General features: G+C 53.1%; 2 protein-coding genes across 3 annotated transcripts in view; one reads left to right on the top strand and one right to left on the bottom strand.

Moving 5' to 3' along the window:
* Positions 1–39: 39 nt before the first annotated feature.
* Positions 40–2,614, bottom strand: TMEM208 (transmembrane protein 208). The gene is made up of 6 exons (XM_059381452.1): positions 2,512–2,614; positions 1,795–1,890; positions 859–918; positions 644–780; positions 393–477; positions 40–293 (listed from the first exon to the last, which is right to left on the bottom strand). Exons 1-6 carry the CDS (start codon positions 2,515–2,517, stop codon positions 156–158), a joined length of 522 nt encoding a protein of 173 aa, XP_059237435.1. The 5' UTR covers positions 2,518–2,614; the 3' UTR covers positions 40–155.
* Positions 2,615–2,722: 108 nt separating this feature from the next.
* LOC132004854 (F-box/LRR-repeat protein 20-like) overlaps positions 2,723–15,393 on the top strand; it is a 16,077-nt gene continuing 3,406 nt past the window's right edge. Inside the window, exons 1-3 of one of the 2 annotated variants that reach the window (XM_059381451.1) lie at positions 2,723–2,767; positions 6,581–6,682; positions 6,903–6,905. In XM_059381451.1, coding sequence (XP_059237434.1) covers positions 2,744–2,767; positions 6,581–6,682; positions 6,903–6,905 — 129 coding nt within the window. In that variant the 5' untranslated portion in view covers positions 2,723–2,743. The remainder of the gene's footprint in view (positions 2,768–6,580; positions 6,683–6,902; positions 6,906–15,393) is intronic. The other variant, XM_059381450.1, reaches the window with a different exon arrangement.

The raw sequence follows: 15,393 nt of genomic DNA, 5'->3' as shown, positions 1-15,393 counted from the left end.
CTGCCTCGCCCTTCCATTATTACCCACACAGCCATTAGCCATATTCTGAGCCATTTATTCAACAATCCTATACCTTAGACTGCTTCTGGGCCCTGGACTAGGCCCTCCTTGCTCCTGGCAGGGGGTCTTGCAGCCTGTGGCCAAAATGTCACTGGCTATAATCGCTTCATCTGCCGCCGCTCCTGTCGGCGCTGCCGTTTCTCATTGTGCTCTGGTGCTGGGGTGCCACTGTCTGCCGTGAACCAAGGACCCAGGACATTCACCCAGAGGAGATAAAGGGCCCGGCCTGGAGCCTAGGACAGAAAAGGGAACTTGAAGCCAGGCACAGGAAATGAAAGAAGGGAAGGGTTAGATGCTCCAGCCCCCTCCTGGGAGCCCTACAAGCCACGCACCAGAAGCCAGAAGGACCAGATGTAGAGGGAGAAGCAGCTGAGCACTTGCACGATGGCTGTCAGTAGGATCACATCTTTAAGGTGCCTGTGGATAGAAGAGAGGCTGAAAGGGCCAAAAATAGTACATGGGCCTCAGTTCATCTCCCTTCTACCCTCTTCAAGTTGTGGGCAGTTGTGGGTCTTGGGCTATCTGGGCCCCAACACCCCAGCCCTGGGGCCGCTCACCTGGGCTGGCAGCGGGGGACACTCACTCTGCCATGCCCTGCTCCATGTTGAGGTCCATTCCACCATCCATCAGGGCCCCATCCTCAGAAAAGGCTGCCCGTGCCATTGAGCTCATAGAGTGGTAGCTGGCCCCATATACTGCCAGACTAAAGGCCAGGGCCATCTGCAGAAAAAGAATGGTATCAAAGGCCAGCCAGAAATGCTATACGCTTATCCACTTCCCAGGATAGGGGACACTTACCCAGGCCCAAAATGAGGCAGATGAGTAGAAGAACACCAAGGTCACAAGACAGTAAATGGCCTGTAAGCAGATATACGATCAGGCTGTGATCAAAAGATACCCTAAACCACGGGCCTTCCTTGACTCTGACCAAGAGTTAGGCCACGCTGTGGAAAGAGACAGTTGTTTCTCTTAGGGTTGATGGGTGAAAGGGGTCTGTTCCCTGAGTTCTGAGCACCCAGAATCCCCTCTGATATGTCAGCCCAAGAAAGAAGGCCCTGTGTATCCGGGGTGGGATGGACTGGGCTCAAGTCCATCTGACTCTCAAACCCTCCTTTCATTTTTTTATTTTGTTTTGTTTTGACTACTCAGCACTTTCTTTGTGCCCGGATCCATTCTCATTTCTTTCTTTCTTTCTTTTTTTTTTTTTTTTAAAGATTTTATTTATTTAGAGGGGCCTGGGTGGCTCAGTGTGTTAAGCCTCTGCCTTCGGCTCAGGTCATGATCTCAGGATCCTGGGATGGAGCGCCGCATCGGGGGCTCTGCTAAGTGGGGAGCCTGCTTCCCTCACCCTTCCTGTCTCTCTGCCTACTTGTGATCTCTGTCAAAGAAATAAATAAAATCTTTTAAAAAAGAAGATTTTATTTATTTATTTGACAGAGAGAGATAGCAAGAGAAAGAACACAAGCAACAGGAGTGGGAGAGGGAGAAGCAGGCTTCTCACAGAGTGGGGAGACCAACTCGGGGCTTGATCCTGGGACCCTGGGATCATGACCTGAGCTGAAGGTGGACGCTTAACAACCGAACCACCCAGATGCCCCATTCTCATTTCTTTTTAATTCCAGTTTTGAAAACTACACATGGCTGTCACACACCACCCCCACCACCCCCACCACGCACACATACACACCAGAGCTGACTGTGGGATCTGGGGTAGGTAAGGAGGTAGGTACTTACATTGGCCCCCAGTATGATTCGCAGATAGAACTTCAGAGTCTCTTTGTTCTCTTCAAATATCTGCTTCTTCCCTCTCGTGCCCACTTTGCCCTTGGGCTGCAGAGGGATGGTAAGATGCTGTCAGAGCCCTCCTCAGCCAGGGTCCTCCTCACCCTCCTCCCCAGTCTGGTCAGGTACAGAATTAAACCTGCACCTAAGCCAGGTCCCCATGGTGCTCAAATCTAGCACAATCCTTGGGATGCCCACCCCTCCTCCAGTCTACCCTGTTTAGGGCTGACACTATCTGTGCAACACCTTTACCGATGATCGCCTCCTGCTCACCCTGGAACAATCCAACACTAGGCTGATTATCTCCCAGCTCTCCTGCTGTGACCCAGCTTTGGGATGACTACCCCTTCAAGGGGAGCTCCTGAGTGGCACTGAACAGTGCGCCCCTCCAAATCTTGGCTGACGCCCACCCATTTCACAAGCCCCTAAGGTCTCCTATCAGGTCTGGTACAATCTGGTACTGACGCCCACTCCCCTCCCGCACTACTTCTGGTATGGCGACGGGCCGGCTCCATTTCCCCCCACCCCGCTAGCTCTAGCATGGTCTGGCCACTGCATGGCGCCCCCCTCTGGCAGATCCGCTTCCTTCGATGTCCTTCCTCTGTTTTAAGTCTCCCGGACCCGGGAATCTTCTGCCGTTGCGAACCCCGCCCTATCCGCCCTCCTTACCGCCATGGCGCGACGCAAACAACCAGCGAGGAAAACAAGGGAGAGCGACCGAAACCGCGGTCAGTAGATACCACATCGGCAGTACAGGCACTTCCGGTGCAGACGCAAATCGTCACAACTGTGACGGAAGTGGGGAGGGTCCACTTCCTTCCCAGTACCTCCCCGCACCCAAAGTCGGTAGGACTACACTTCCCAGAAGGCCTTGCACGGGGGCGGAGGCGGCAGGGATGCGATGGCCGAGTCGCTGCCCCTGGAGGTGGGTGAGAAGAGGCCGCCCTGAGGCCCGGCTTGGGACAGGCTCCGCCCTTGGGGTCCCAGGTTGTGGGGAGGGGCTGTCAGACAGCTCGCCCGGCTCCGCCCGCCTGGCGGAAACTACTTGCCGGAGATCAAGATCGCAGGACCTGCAGGCTGTGGGTAACGGCGCCGCCTTGGGCCATCCCGTCCCCTTAGCTTGGGGGAACCATTCTCTCCTTACCCATCGGCCCCAGGAGATGGCTGCCGTGTCACCTCAGCGAGGACAGGGTCTCTGCTTACACCCTTCTCTAGAGATGGCCACCCCTCCCCCTCAGTTCTGGAAGATGTCCGTTCCATCCCCTCGTCCCCAAGGGGTAACCGATCTTATCCTCCGTGGCCCCTTGGGATGATCACTCCATTCCCTCTGCCCAGAAAGACGGCTGCCCCATCCCCCTGGCGGTGGGAGACGGATTAACCCGTCCATCAACTCCGAGCACAGTCGCTGGATTACTTCACCTAGGACAGGGCTGCTCCCCACTCCCTCAGTCTGTAGTGATGGCTGTCCCTACCTCCTTCACCCAATGGGATGTTTGCTCCTTTTCCTTAGTTTGGAGCAAGGCCACTCTGCCGCCAGTGGCCAGAGAGAGAGAATAGATTTTTGTTCCCAGGGGCCTCTTGGGATGGCCTCTCTGTCCCTTTTGCCTTGAAAGCTGGCAGCCCTCTCCCGTGGTCCACGGGAGACAAGTCACCCTTTCCTCATCAGCCCTGGAACGGTGCTTCTTCCCCTTAGCAAGAATAGGTCAGCTTCTACCTCCTTTAGCCACCTACCATGGCATCCGGCACCAGAGGATGTCTACTACATAGATCCCAGGAATAACCAGTCATATCTCTAGTAGTAGCCCCTTAGGATAGAATTAATGGGATGGTGACTCCATCCTTACCATTGCCTCCTCTTTCCTCTAGAAAAGCTACCCCGTTTCTCAACTCAAAGAGCCATGCTCCCTCCCCTCAGTGAGGACAGTTTATTGCCCTCTCCTGTTGCTTTTTGGGCTGGTTGCTGAGCCCCAGAAGACAGGATGGCCACTGTCTTAACTTGGCTCAGACAGGCTTCCCTGCCTCCCCCTGGGGTTGGGGGCTTAGTCAGTCCCAATCTCATTAGTGTTCTCTTCCCCATGCCTAGCTTTCCTGACCCAGAAGGCGGTTCTCCCCAGTCTTCTCAGTAGTGATCTGCTTTATCTTCCCCACTCCTTCCCTGGGCAAACCTTCGGTGAAAATTGAGGTAGAGGGCTTTGGTGAAAATAGAGATAGAGCACTATCCATCTTTAATTCAATCTAATGACTATTGGCTAAGTAACTTCTGTGTGTTAGGGATCAAAGAAAGGAAGAAGAGGTTAGAATGAACAAAAAAAAAAAAAAGAAGAAGAAGAAGAGGTTAGAATGGTAGAATGGGCTGGTGACGTCAAGGTTAAGGAAAGGCATTCCTGGAAAAAGGCCTACATAGGCAAAAGGTAATAGGCATAGCATGGCTGTAGGACAATGGGAAGCCTGAACTGAGGAAGCTCTGGAATCAGGGGTCCAGTCAGGCATAGGGCCTGGCAGGGTCTTGCTTGGGGGTCTCGCTAACCCAAGAGTAGAGATTTTGTCCTGAGTGTACTGGATACCCTGAAGGTTTTCATCAGGGATGTGCTAAGACTAAAAGCTGTTTTATTTATTTATTTATTTATTTGACAGATAGAGATCACAAGTAGGCAGAGAGACAGGCAGAGAGAGAGAGAGAGAGAGAGGAGGAAGCAGGTTCCCCTCTGAGCAGAGAGCCTGACATGGGGCTCGATCCCAGGACCCTGGATCATGACCTGAGCCAAAGGCAGAGGCTTTAACCCACTGAGTCACCCAGGTGCCCGTAAAAGCTGTTTTTAAAGGAAAATTAACCTTGTCACTGTGTGCAAATTGACTAGCAAGGCTGAGCCTGGAGGCAAGGAGGTTAGGTGGAAGATTGTAGAAAGAATCCAGGTGTGTGGTGATAAAGATCTGGGCTACTGAGGTGCTAAAATTTTAAAGGTAGAAATATTAGTAACAGCAGTCCAGCAAGCATTTATGGAACATCTACTAAGTGTCAAGCACATCATAATATGTGTGTGTGTGTGTGTGTGTGTGTGTGTAATGGAAACGGAAGCTCAAGAGAGGTAGGTTACCTTGCCTGAGGTCATATAGGTCCCACAGCTTGGAAGTAGTAGAGCTGGGATTTGTTTGTTTTTTTGGTTTTTTAAAGGTTTATTTATTTATTTGACAGAGATCACAAGTAGGCAGAGAGGCAGGCGGAGAGAGAGGAGGAAGCGGGCTCCCCGCTTAGCAGAGCCCCCGATGCAGCGCTTGATCCCAGGATCCTGAGATCATGACCTGAGCTGAGGGCAGAGGCTTAACCCACTGAGCCACCCAGGTGCTCCTAGAGCTGGGATTTGAATGAGTCTAAGTTATCCTGGCCTAAGCCTGTGCTGTACACCTGTATCTGACAGCAAGAGACAGAAAAGCATGAAGAGTCTGCAGTATTATCAGGATCTTCAGGCAAGATGCACTAGTGGCATTGAAGCTCAGGTGCTGGAAAGTTGGGAGCGAGGGATGTTTTGGACTGAGAATGTGAATTTGGTTGAGATGAAAGTGATAGTAAATCATTTAGATGATGGATCCTGTGGACGATTGGCAACACTAGACTCGCACATGAATGGTGAGACAATATGGGGATACTGAATTGTTGGTTTTTCCTGTAGAGGTAACTGCTGAAGCCATGCAAATGAACTTATTATCCTAGGAAGTAAACAGATTGAAAGACCCGGTCTGAGCCAGGAGAGCCACAGAAGACTCCAGAAACAGGGCATTTGGAATTGGGAGAGTGGAGCTCTAGAAAACACAATGTCACAAGAGTCCAAGAGGGAAAATTCCAGAACAGTTAATATTAGATCATTCTTGGCCTCACAAGTGGCTCCCTCCCCAGTTCCCTGTAGGACCTCCAACCTCATGACCCCCAGCCTTACAGAGCATAGGTGCAGTGAGAGCCTGAGCTGGGTCCTATTGGGGATCATAACAGCCAGCTGAGAAGGCGAGTTGACAGTGGAGAAAATGGGGAAAGAGGGAGGACCCATAGCCTGAGCTTTGAGGGCAGGAGGAAGGGATATGGTTTCCAAAGACCAGAGGAGGATACCTGACTTGCTGTCCTAGGTCTTAGGCAAGACACTTTACTATGTCTTGTTTTTTAAGATTCTATTTATTTGAAAGGGACAGTGAGAAAGCTAGAGCACAAGAGCAGGGGGAGGGAGATGCAGACTCCCCACTGAGCAGGAATCCCAATTCGGGACTCAATCCCAGGACCCTGGGATCATGACCTGAGCCGAAGGCAGATGCTTAACCAACTGAGCCACCCAGGCACTCCGACCATTTACTATGTTATTAAATTCTCGCACAACCCATTTAAACCTCACTACCATTGCCATTTTACAGATTAGGAAAAACAAGGCTCAAAGAGGTCAGTTGACAAGAGTAAGGATTTGAACTAGGTTTATCTGGTCCTAATGCCCAGGCTCTTTTTACCAAACTGAGCGGGAAATTTGCTTTTTATCAGTCAGTACAAACCTGCATCCAGGGAAGACTCAGGAATGGTTTGTTCACAGTAGAGATGCCTGGAGGCCAGACAGGGGGAAGTGAAGACCCCATGAAGCTTAGGACTCAAAATGAACTAGAAGCCAGTGTTCCAGTCCCCTCAGACTGACTGCACTATTAGCTGGAGAAGTTTCCAAGGACCCCCAGCTCTAATAGTTCCCAACGCCCTGTCTTTTTCCCTCAGATGCTCACACATATTCTGAGCTTTCTGCCTCTGTCAGATCAGAAAGAGGCCTCCCTCGTGAGCCGGGCTTGGTACTGTGCAGCCCAGAATGCCCTTCGGGAGGTAAGGTGGCCAGCCTCACCTGGCCCATTCTCAGCTGTCTCTCACTCCGGTTTGCTCATGGCCCTGCTCGTATGTCGTCCATTCATTCATTCATCCATGCATACATATATATATGTGACACTCATACACACTTGACTCTGGGTACAGTGCTGGGACTTTACAGATGAGTAAGACATAATCCCTTGCCCCAAGGAGCTCACAGTCCAGTGAAGGAGAAAAGCAAGTACATGAGGGTTGGTGATGTTGTGTGCTTGGTGCTGTGACACTGGAATGAAGGGTGCACCAAGAACAGGAAGAAGGACGTCCAAAGGAGACCAGCAGCATCAGGGAAGGAAGGCTTCCCAATGGAATAGGATGAGGGGGAAGGTTGGTCTCCCAGGAACCGGTGACAGCACTGGGAAAGGCACCAAGGTGTGAAATAGCTCTGGAAATGACCACACAAGTTCCCTAAGACTAGAACTGAGATGTGCGTAGAAGGGGTGGGAGATGGGTGGGGGGAGTGGGTCAGACCACAAGCTGGCACTCGTGTTGGGGCCCAATTACCATCCAAGAGCCTGTAAAGGAATATTAAGGCAGAGAAGTGACATGGTGTGATGTGTTGGAACTCCAGTGCTGAGTGGACTGGAGAGGGTGAGTTGGGATGTGGGGAGACAGCCCATCTCGGAAGTGAATGCAGACATCTGTGACAGTTTGAAAGGCAAGTGGTGACAGCTCCTTGTTTTCATTCTGACTTCTCTGGTCACTACTGAGGTTGAACAGTTTTCTCATTAGCTGGCCATTTATATTTCCCTCTCTTATTTATTTCTATTCTTTATCCATTTAACCATTGGCATCTTAGTATTTTTCTTATCCGTTTGTATGAACCTTTTATATATTAAAGAGATGAATCTTTTACATACTTATTGAAATATATTCCTAACATATTTGCCTCTGTATTTGAGTTGTGGATACAAGCTTATTTCTGAGACTCAGAGGTTACATTTCTATGTTGTTGATTCTGAACATCTTTAGCTTTCTTCTTCCACTGCTTTTTAAATTTAGAGACCCCTTGCTTCTTCATGATTTGATATACACTCAGATATCTCTTCTGGGTTTTTTTTTTAAATTTTTAAAGATTTTATTTATTTATTTGACAGAGAGAAATCACAAGTAGATGGAGAGGCAGGCAGAGAGAGAGAGAGGGAAGCAGGCTCCCTGCTGAGCAGAGAGCCGGATGCGGGACTGGATCCCAGGACCCTGAGATCATGACCTGAACCAAAGGCAGTGGCTTAACCCACTGAGCCACCCAGGCGCCCCATCTTCTGGGTTTTTTTTTATTAGACTTATTTTTTCAGACAGGTTTTAGGTTCACAAGTGTTTCTTCTGTTTCATGGCTTGAATTTTTATAGTAATTTTTTAATTGTAAAGGTCATTTTGATCTATTCTCTCAGGTAAGAAGCTAAACTGATTAGTTTTCAAAGAGCCCTAATACCATTTATATATACTCTTCCCCTTCCCTGCTGCGTGGGACGACTCCTCTGTCACATATTAAATGTGTATATATAAGTAGGGTCTATTGTCACGTGATCTATCCAGTGTCATTGACCTCAGTGTCTAAAGCAATTTGATTTGGAGCTGTTGAAAATTTGAAGTGTGAGACATCTAGATGGTGAGATGCAGTTGGTCACTGGGTTTCTGAGCAAGGAATTCAAGAGAAGGGTCTTGAGTTGGGTACCATTCAGGAATGGGTGGAGCTTGAAACCATGGATCCAAGCAACATCCCCCACCCAGAAGGCACGTGAAGAGCCATAGGAACAGCAGGGCCGCAGAATACCTCAGGAGAGTAAACCAATCCAAGGGCAGGGCGTGGAAGGGAGGAGGCCCCTCCTGGGAGGAAGTCCCAGGGATCAAAAGTGGAGAGCATTTACAGTGTCGAGTGGATGACTGACAGTGTCAAATCCCATGAAGAGTCCAGAAGATAAAGAACAGAGAGTGTCCCTGATGTCTGATGTCCAGGGAGGTCCCCAGTGACTTCAGCAACATTTGGCATCTAGGGGCAAAAGCCAGGTGGGTGGAAGAGTGAATGAGATTAAGAAAGGGCTTGTAGAGAGTGACCTCCTTTGCAAGAAACTTCTCCATGCGAGGAAGGAAACAAATAGGGCAGTAATGACAGGTTGAGGGGACTCCACAAAGGATTTTCGTTGTGATAGATTTCAAATGTGTTCATATGCTGAGGAGAGTCACAGAGGAGGGGTGAATGTGAATGCTCGAAGCAGAGACAGGAGAAAGGGCAGATGCCACCTGGGGTGACAGAAGGCCTCACCTGGGCTGGGGTCGGGAGGATGGCACCTCTCTGGCTTGGGACATGGAGGGGAGCCGGTGGCAGTGTGAAACGGTTTGCTGAGGAAGTTCCTCTGAGGCTAATGGTCTCTGGGCTGGGTGAATCTGGAGGCCATGTTGTCTTGGGGAGTGACAAGAAAAGTAGAGGCCAAGGCCTCAGCTCAGAGGCTTGGAATACTCACAGGGCAGAAGGAAGCGGGAGAGTTACCAGAGCCTCTCAGAAGGCCTCGCTCCCTCAGACAGGGATGCTGGCTGTCTGTGCTGGGCCCTGGGCTGGCCACTTGGGCTGCAGGGCTCGGGGAGGCACGGCACTCCTCCACCGCTTGAGAACAGGTAGTGAGAGGGAGGGAAGCCTGAGCTAAGAGGAGTGAGTAGAGGCACTGCACTGGAATCTTGTGTGGACACAGGGGTGCCGAGAAGATTCAGAAGAGACTTCATGGAGAAGGGGATGCTTGTGCTGAGCCTAGAAAGAGGAATACATATCCCCTAAAGAACAGAAGTAGGTAAGCGGTGAGACCAAGCCCCTTACCGCCCCAGCACTGTGACCAAACAGAAAAAGCGGCAAGCAGAGAGGCCTGGCAGCGTGAGACAAGCATTAGAAGTTGCCATTCTCAGGGCCGGGGAGGAGGGGACACGGGCATGGGAAAGCCAGGCTGAGGAGGTTCTGGCTGGGAGGCTCAGCCTCCATCCCGTGGAGTGGAGAACCACCAAGGGGTCTGAAGAGCACGACCAGTTCACCTTTTGTAAGGACCACCTGGTGACAGTACAAAGGCCAGATAGCCAGAAAGACCGGGGGCCAGGACTCCCATAAGGAGGAAACTGCTGTCATATATTTCTGAGCAACAGTGCGGGACCCTGACCTGGGGCAGGAGCAGTGAGGTGGGAGTGGAGGGGCTTGAGATGCAAGGGACTTTGCTCACTGGAGGCAGGGAGTGAGGGAAGGGTCTAGAACGGCTCCCAGATCTCTGACTCAGGTGACCTGGTAGAAGGCAGTGAGAGCTCAGGAGAAGGAGCAGCACTAGGGGATCAGACAGTGAATTTAGAAGGAAGTATGTTGCATCCATGTATCTGGCGAGGTCCCAGGCTCTATGTCTGTGTTCTGGAAAAAGATGTGGACTGCAAATAAAGAAGTTGGGATGTGATGGAGTACAGTCTGCCAGGGTGCAGGGGAGAGTGTATACATGCGCATGTGTGTGTGCGTGTGTGTGTGTGTGTTGTGTGTGCGCATGCGCGCGTGTGTGGCCACTGGGAGGCAGTGGGGTGTGGGAACCCCAAGGGCCTGGCTCCCTCTCTCAGATTTAAGGAGAGTGGGACGATCCATCCCAGTGGGTGGGGAAGGTGATTCAAGGGAATGAAAAGATCAGGGAGGGGTGTGTGTGTGTGTGTGTGTGTGTGTGTGTGTGTGAGAGAGAGAGAACTCACTCCTCTATGGACTGGGTCTCTCTCTTCTTTGGTGGCCCCAAAAGAGGCTGATGGGGAGCAGGCTAGAAGGTAGGAGGAGAGCCAGGCAGGCAGAGCCACAGAACCCCCAGTGGGAGAGAGCGGGAGGGGGGGGCGGCACTGGCCATCCACAGCAGGTGGCACAGCAGAAAGGACACTGCAGAGGAGCCCCCAGATGTTGGTGACTTTGCTGAGAGGAAGCTGTTGCCAGGAATGAGAGGTCCCATGGGGGAGTGATGGAGGGGTAAGTGGGTGAGGCAAGAGGTCTAATAAGGTGGCAAGCGTGGTGTGGGCAGGCCCACGTGCTTCCAAGAGGCCTGCTGGCAGAGGAAAGGGGAGAAGCAGGAGTGGTGGGGGGTGGGGCAGGATCAAGGGAGGCCTTTTGTTAGTTATGACCCTGAGGTATTTGTAAACCGAGGAAGAAGCAGTGGAAAGGCAGGGACTGCCCGTTGCTATGCCAGAAGCTGGGAGCAGGCCCAGCAGGTCGAGAGAAGGGGACCAGGGCTGGGAGAGGGAAGGTGGTTAGGGGAGCTGGCTGGCAGACGTGAACATGGCAAAGGGAGGGCCTTCCCCACTTGATGACTTTGGCTTCTTTTTGAAACAGAACAGTTCGTCTCTGAGAATTCTGACAATGTCAGAGTAAGGGGATGGTGCTTCCCTTGCATCAGGGACTGGAGAGAATGGTTGGCTTGGAGAGAAACCTGGAGAAGCAGGGAAGAGAGCCAGGGGAGGAGGTGGTAGTGGGGGAGACAAGAGGGGAGACTAAGGCTTCCATGGGCAGAATTCTGTACCCTTAGCACAGACCCAGAGGAGGCAGCAGTCTCATCTTGGCAAGGCAAGAAGAATGGGCACAGCAGCAGGACGGGGGCAGGGCCCCAGGACCCCAGAAAAGGTAATCAGGGGAGAGGTTCTTGGAGTCCAGCCAAGAAGGAGAGGGGAAAGCCCAAGTGGGCAGTCAGGAGTAGACTGGAATGGGATAGGAGAGTGAGGTGGAGGGCGGAGTTTGAGATGGTAGAGTCGGCCACCATTTTAGCCCTCGGGCTGTTCCAGCTAACTGTGAGCTGCAGACACAGACACCTGTTTAGTGTCTCAGCAGAACTCAGCCCCGCCTGGGCTGGGAGCCCTTGAAGAACAGGCCACAGGTACAGGGCATCTGGGGCTCTGTGGACACCCCACCACCACCATGTCCCAGAGAGCAATTTGCAGGATTTACTAGCAGGAACCATCTCCCAGGGTCCAGATATGGGCAGGTGGATAAGAAATTAGCACTTCCTGCTAGTCGGTGCTGTGGAGGATTCTGGCTCACCAAAGCATGGCTGGAATGTATGCCTCACCAGGCCAGGCTGGGATGCTGGATGGGTGACTTCTTATTCCCCCTGACTTGCTCCCACTTAATCCTATCTCTTCTCAAATAAGAAGGTAGACAAAGGCAGAACCTCCCCCCCCCCCACACACACACAGGCTCTGCCCCTTTCGGGGAGAGCCCTGGTTGCCTGCCACTGGGCTGGGCACTGTGAAGAACTCTGGACAACTCAGCTTCTGCCCTCCACTCTCTTCTCCTGCCTGGGGTATTTACAGAGGCCCAGAGGAGCCTCTGGAAATGACCCCCAAGGTCTAATTCCTCTCTAGAGAACAAAGGCCCTGGGTTCCAGGGCATATATTTTCTTCTGGAGAACAGGCATGTTAGCTCTGGATTCCCGTGCCAGCAAACAGGAGAGCCATTCCTCTAGCAGATGGCTTTCCAAGCCTGCACATAAGTCTGCCATCGCAGCTCAGGGCTTCATGAGGTGCAGTGGAACCCTGGCCTCTCACAGTCAAGGGCTATGTCTCCGTTTTAGCAGATTTGGGCATTTCCCAAATGACTTGGCATCTAGTCCTAAGAGGCCAGCTCCGGAAAAGGACGAGATGGGGGCTGGTTGTCTTCTCTGTGAATAGGGAAGCTGAAGCTGGAGCAGATAACCTTGCAGTCCTCCTTTGGAGCTCCAGAAGCATCTGCCTAGGGCCTAGGGAGGGGGACCTTCCTACGCTGGGGCCAAAGACCACAGTGACCCAGGAGCCTGCTGCTTCTGCTTGCTGCTCTGTTCCCCACAGATGATCAATATCCCTAAAGGGCTACTCCTGAGCTCTGCGCGTTGAGTCCAGGGCAGACTACCTGGGCGATGGCTTAGAGGCTGCCCCCTCCCCATCAAGAAAAACAATGGGGAGCAGGGAGGCAGTCTCAGATCTCAACACACACACACACACACACACATACTCTCTCTCTCTCACATCTCCCAATAGCCGCTGGAAGTCCTTCAGACCAGGCCCTGCCCCTGAGTTTCGTGGGTTTTCCTGCCACTAGTCTGCCCTTGGACTTGGCCTCTAGGCTGACTGCCAGTGCCTTCCCCCTCAGCTGTTCACCTACCTTGTTCATAGGGAGGCAGTGGGAGAGGGGGAGAACATGAGAACATTTCCTGGCCCCCAAGGCTCAGGAAGGAAGGCAAAGGACAGCAGCTGGTGGAGCCTGGGAGGTGGGGATGGGAGGGGGGGACACGACATGAGGGCAGGGGCGGCGCTGCTTCAGCAACGGGCCCTGCTCTGCACCTGCAGCCACGGCTCACTCTCCATCCTTGGACTGGCCCCTCTGTTGGCAGCCAGCTTTAGCCTTTTTTTCTCAAACCTTTCCCGCCTGATCTTTTCATCCCCCTGAATCACCTTCCCCGAGCCAGGCCCTTGGGGTTCCCACCCCTACTGCCTCCCAGTGTCCATGAGGGGGAGCTGTGACAAGTGCACCTTTAAGTCTGCAAGGACCACATTCCAGGAATAAGAATGGGGTCTGGACAGGGGGCCTGGCTTGACCCCTCATTCCCGTGGAAGTGGTCAGGAGCTGGCCCCCACTTCTTACCACACACTCCTTCCCATGATGACAGCCACAGGGAGCTGCTTCTCCCTCTGGCAGAAGTCAGCCTGGTTTCTCCTCCCAGGAATGGGTTTCATGTGTCTTCCTGGGAGAATCCTGTTGATAAGTATCTTGCCCGTGTGCACCTTATGTGTCATCCTACCTTTCTGAATCCCTTTTGATGACGTTCCATGGGGCAGAAGCAGGGGACATCAGCTTGTTCTTGCAGTAACCGACAGGTCAGGTTTTTTAGAGCTTGCTTTCCTGTGTCAGGATCACGATGATGGACTGAAACAGCCTTTGAGTACTGCTTGCCTGTGGCCTGGCCATCCGTCAGGGGTAGAGAAGAAGCCAAGCCCTTGTCTCCCCCCCACACCTGCTATAACTTCCTTCTGGCACAAAATCAGGGACAAGTCAATGAAAATGGGGGCTCCCCAAACTCCTAGATAAGCCAGGCTCTCCCTGCCTCAACAGAGCCCTGAGCTCACCTCCAGGCTCCACCCCACATCAGGCATGGACACATGCACACCCCCCCCCCGTCCCGTTCTCATTCCCCTGTTGCCGTACAGCAGGGCCAGCCCCATACTCTTGGCACCTCAAGGTTCATTCTCTTAGCTTCTGCCCACAGAAATGGGAGGCTTCTCCTTGCTTCCCTGGACAGATAATATAGACTCCCCAGAGACAAGCCCCAGGGATCACAAGCACATCTTGAACTCTGGAGCCTGCAGGGCCCACACACATTGGTGCATCCCTACACACGCGCACGTGCGCGCGCGCACACACACACACACACACACACACACACACACACACACACACACCTTTTCACGCTCCAGTGGTTGAGCTACTCTGGCCACCAGGGGACCTAGGCCTCACTGCCTGCCCTAGACCTCTGGCACCTGGGCCACCCACGATGGTGGGAAGTGACAACTGCTTTGCTTCTTAATGTCCTCAGCTGTTCTGAGGGCTATTTATAGTCTCTGGAAAAAGTGGGGGGAGACTGGTTGCTTAGGTAATGCTGAGCTGACTCCCTGCAGAAGGAACCGAGGCCACAGGTCTCAGGGCCACCTTTGGAAGGTCCCAGAGTTTGGGATCCAGCACACTTAGTCCTTCTGCCCCCTGGGAGCTTTGCTGGCCCTCCTCCAGGCCACCCCAGCCCCCTGCGCCCAGCATGCCAGCTCCCCACCCTGTCCCCATCTGTCCACGGGCATCCAATCCCATCTGTCGATAACCTCCCTGCCCTCCCCTCACAGTCACCTCCTTTGAGCCCCAGAGTGACTTGTCTTCCCACCTCCCACTTCCCACCAGCACCCCCTCAACCACACAACACCGCACACCACAGTGGGTCCTCACTGTGACAGGGCCCTTCCCTGACTTGCCAATGACTGGCCGCCAGACCTGATGGCCAACCCCCTCTGAGGCAAGAGGGCTAACTCCATTCCTGCTGCTGCCCCTTAGACAAATGTGCAGTACAACATCCCCGTGTCCTCCGCCTCCCTCCCGGTCATCAAGAGCCTGGGCCTCAGGGGCGTCACCTGCATCAGCCTGACCAGCCTGGATGGCTCGCCAGCTTCCCAACAGGTGCTGGAGTCTGTCGCCTACCACTTGGGCCCCCACCTGCAGAGTTTGTGCCTCAGTGGGGGCAGCCCCACGGAGGCCTCCTTTGTGGCCTTGATCCTGGGCTGCCCAGCCCTGCGTAGCCTTGACCTCAGTGGCTGCCACAGCCTCTTCACATCAGGCACGCTGCTCGCGCAGCCCGAGACGTCGCAGCGGGTCCGGCAGGTGTTGAGTGGCCTGTGTGAGCTCAACTTGGCTGGCCTGCGGGACCTGACCGACCTCAGTTTCAACAGGCTCAGCAGCTGTGCCCCCAACCTGGAGCGCCTCTCCTTGGCCTACTGTCACCTCACTTTTGAACTACGCCTAACCCGGGGCTCCTTTGGCTCCCCAGACTCCTCCCCCTCCCAGCTCTCCTTCCACAACCTGCTGCAATTCGTGAAGGAGAGGGCTGGTAGGCTGCACGCCCTGGACCTGAGCGGCACTGGCTTGCTCCCCGAGGCCCTGAAGGCCCTGGGCG

Source organism: Mustela nigripes, chromosome 17 (genome assembly GCF_022355385.1).
Source record: "Mustela nigripes isolate SB6536 chromosome 17, MUSNIG.SB6536, whole genome shotgun sequence".
NCBI lineage: Eukaryota > Metazoa > Chordata > Mammalia > Carnivora > Mustelidae > Mustela > Mustela nigripes.
This window is presented reverse-complemented; position numbering and strand designations above follow the sequence as displayed.

What these genes read in the sequence shown, in the direction of transcription:
- TMEM208 (XM_059381452.1), bottom strand. An exon ending in ATGGAGCAGGGCATGGCAGA is followed by an intron (nt 478 to 643) that starts GTGAGTGTCCCC and finishes TTCTATCCACAG; the next exon opens with GCACCTTAAAGATGTGATCC. An exon ending in TCTGGTCCTTCTGGCTTCTG is followed by an intron (nt 294 to 392) that starts GTGCGTGGCTTG and finishes TTTCTGTCCTAG; the next exon opens with GCTCCAGGCCGGGCCCTTTA.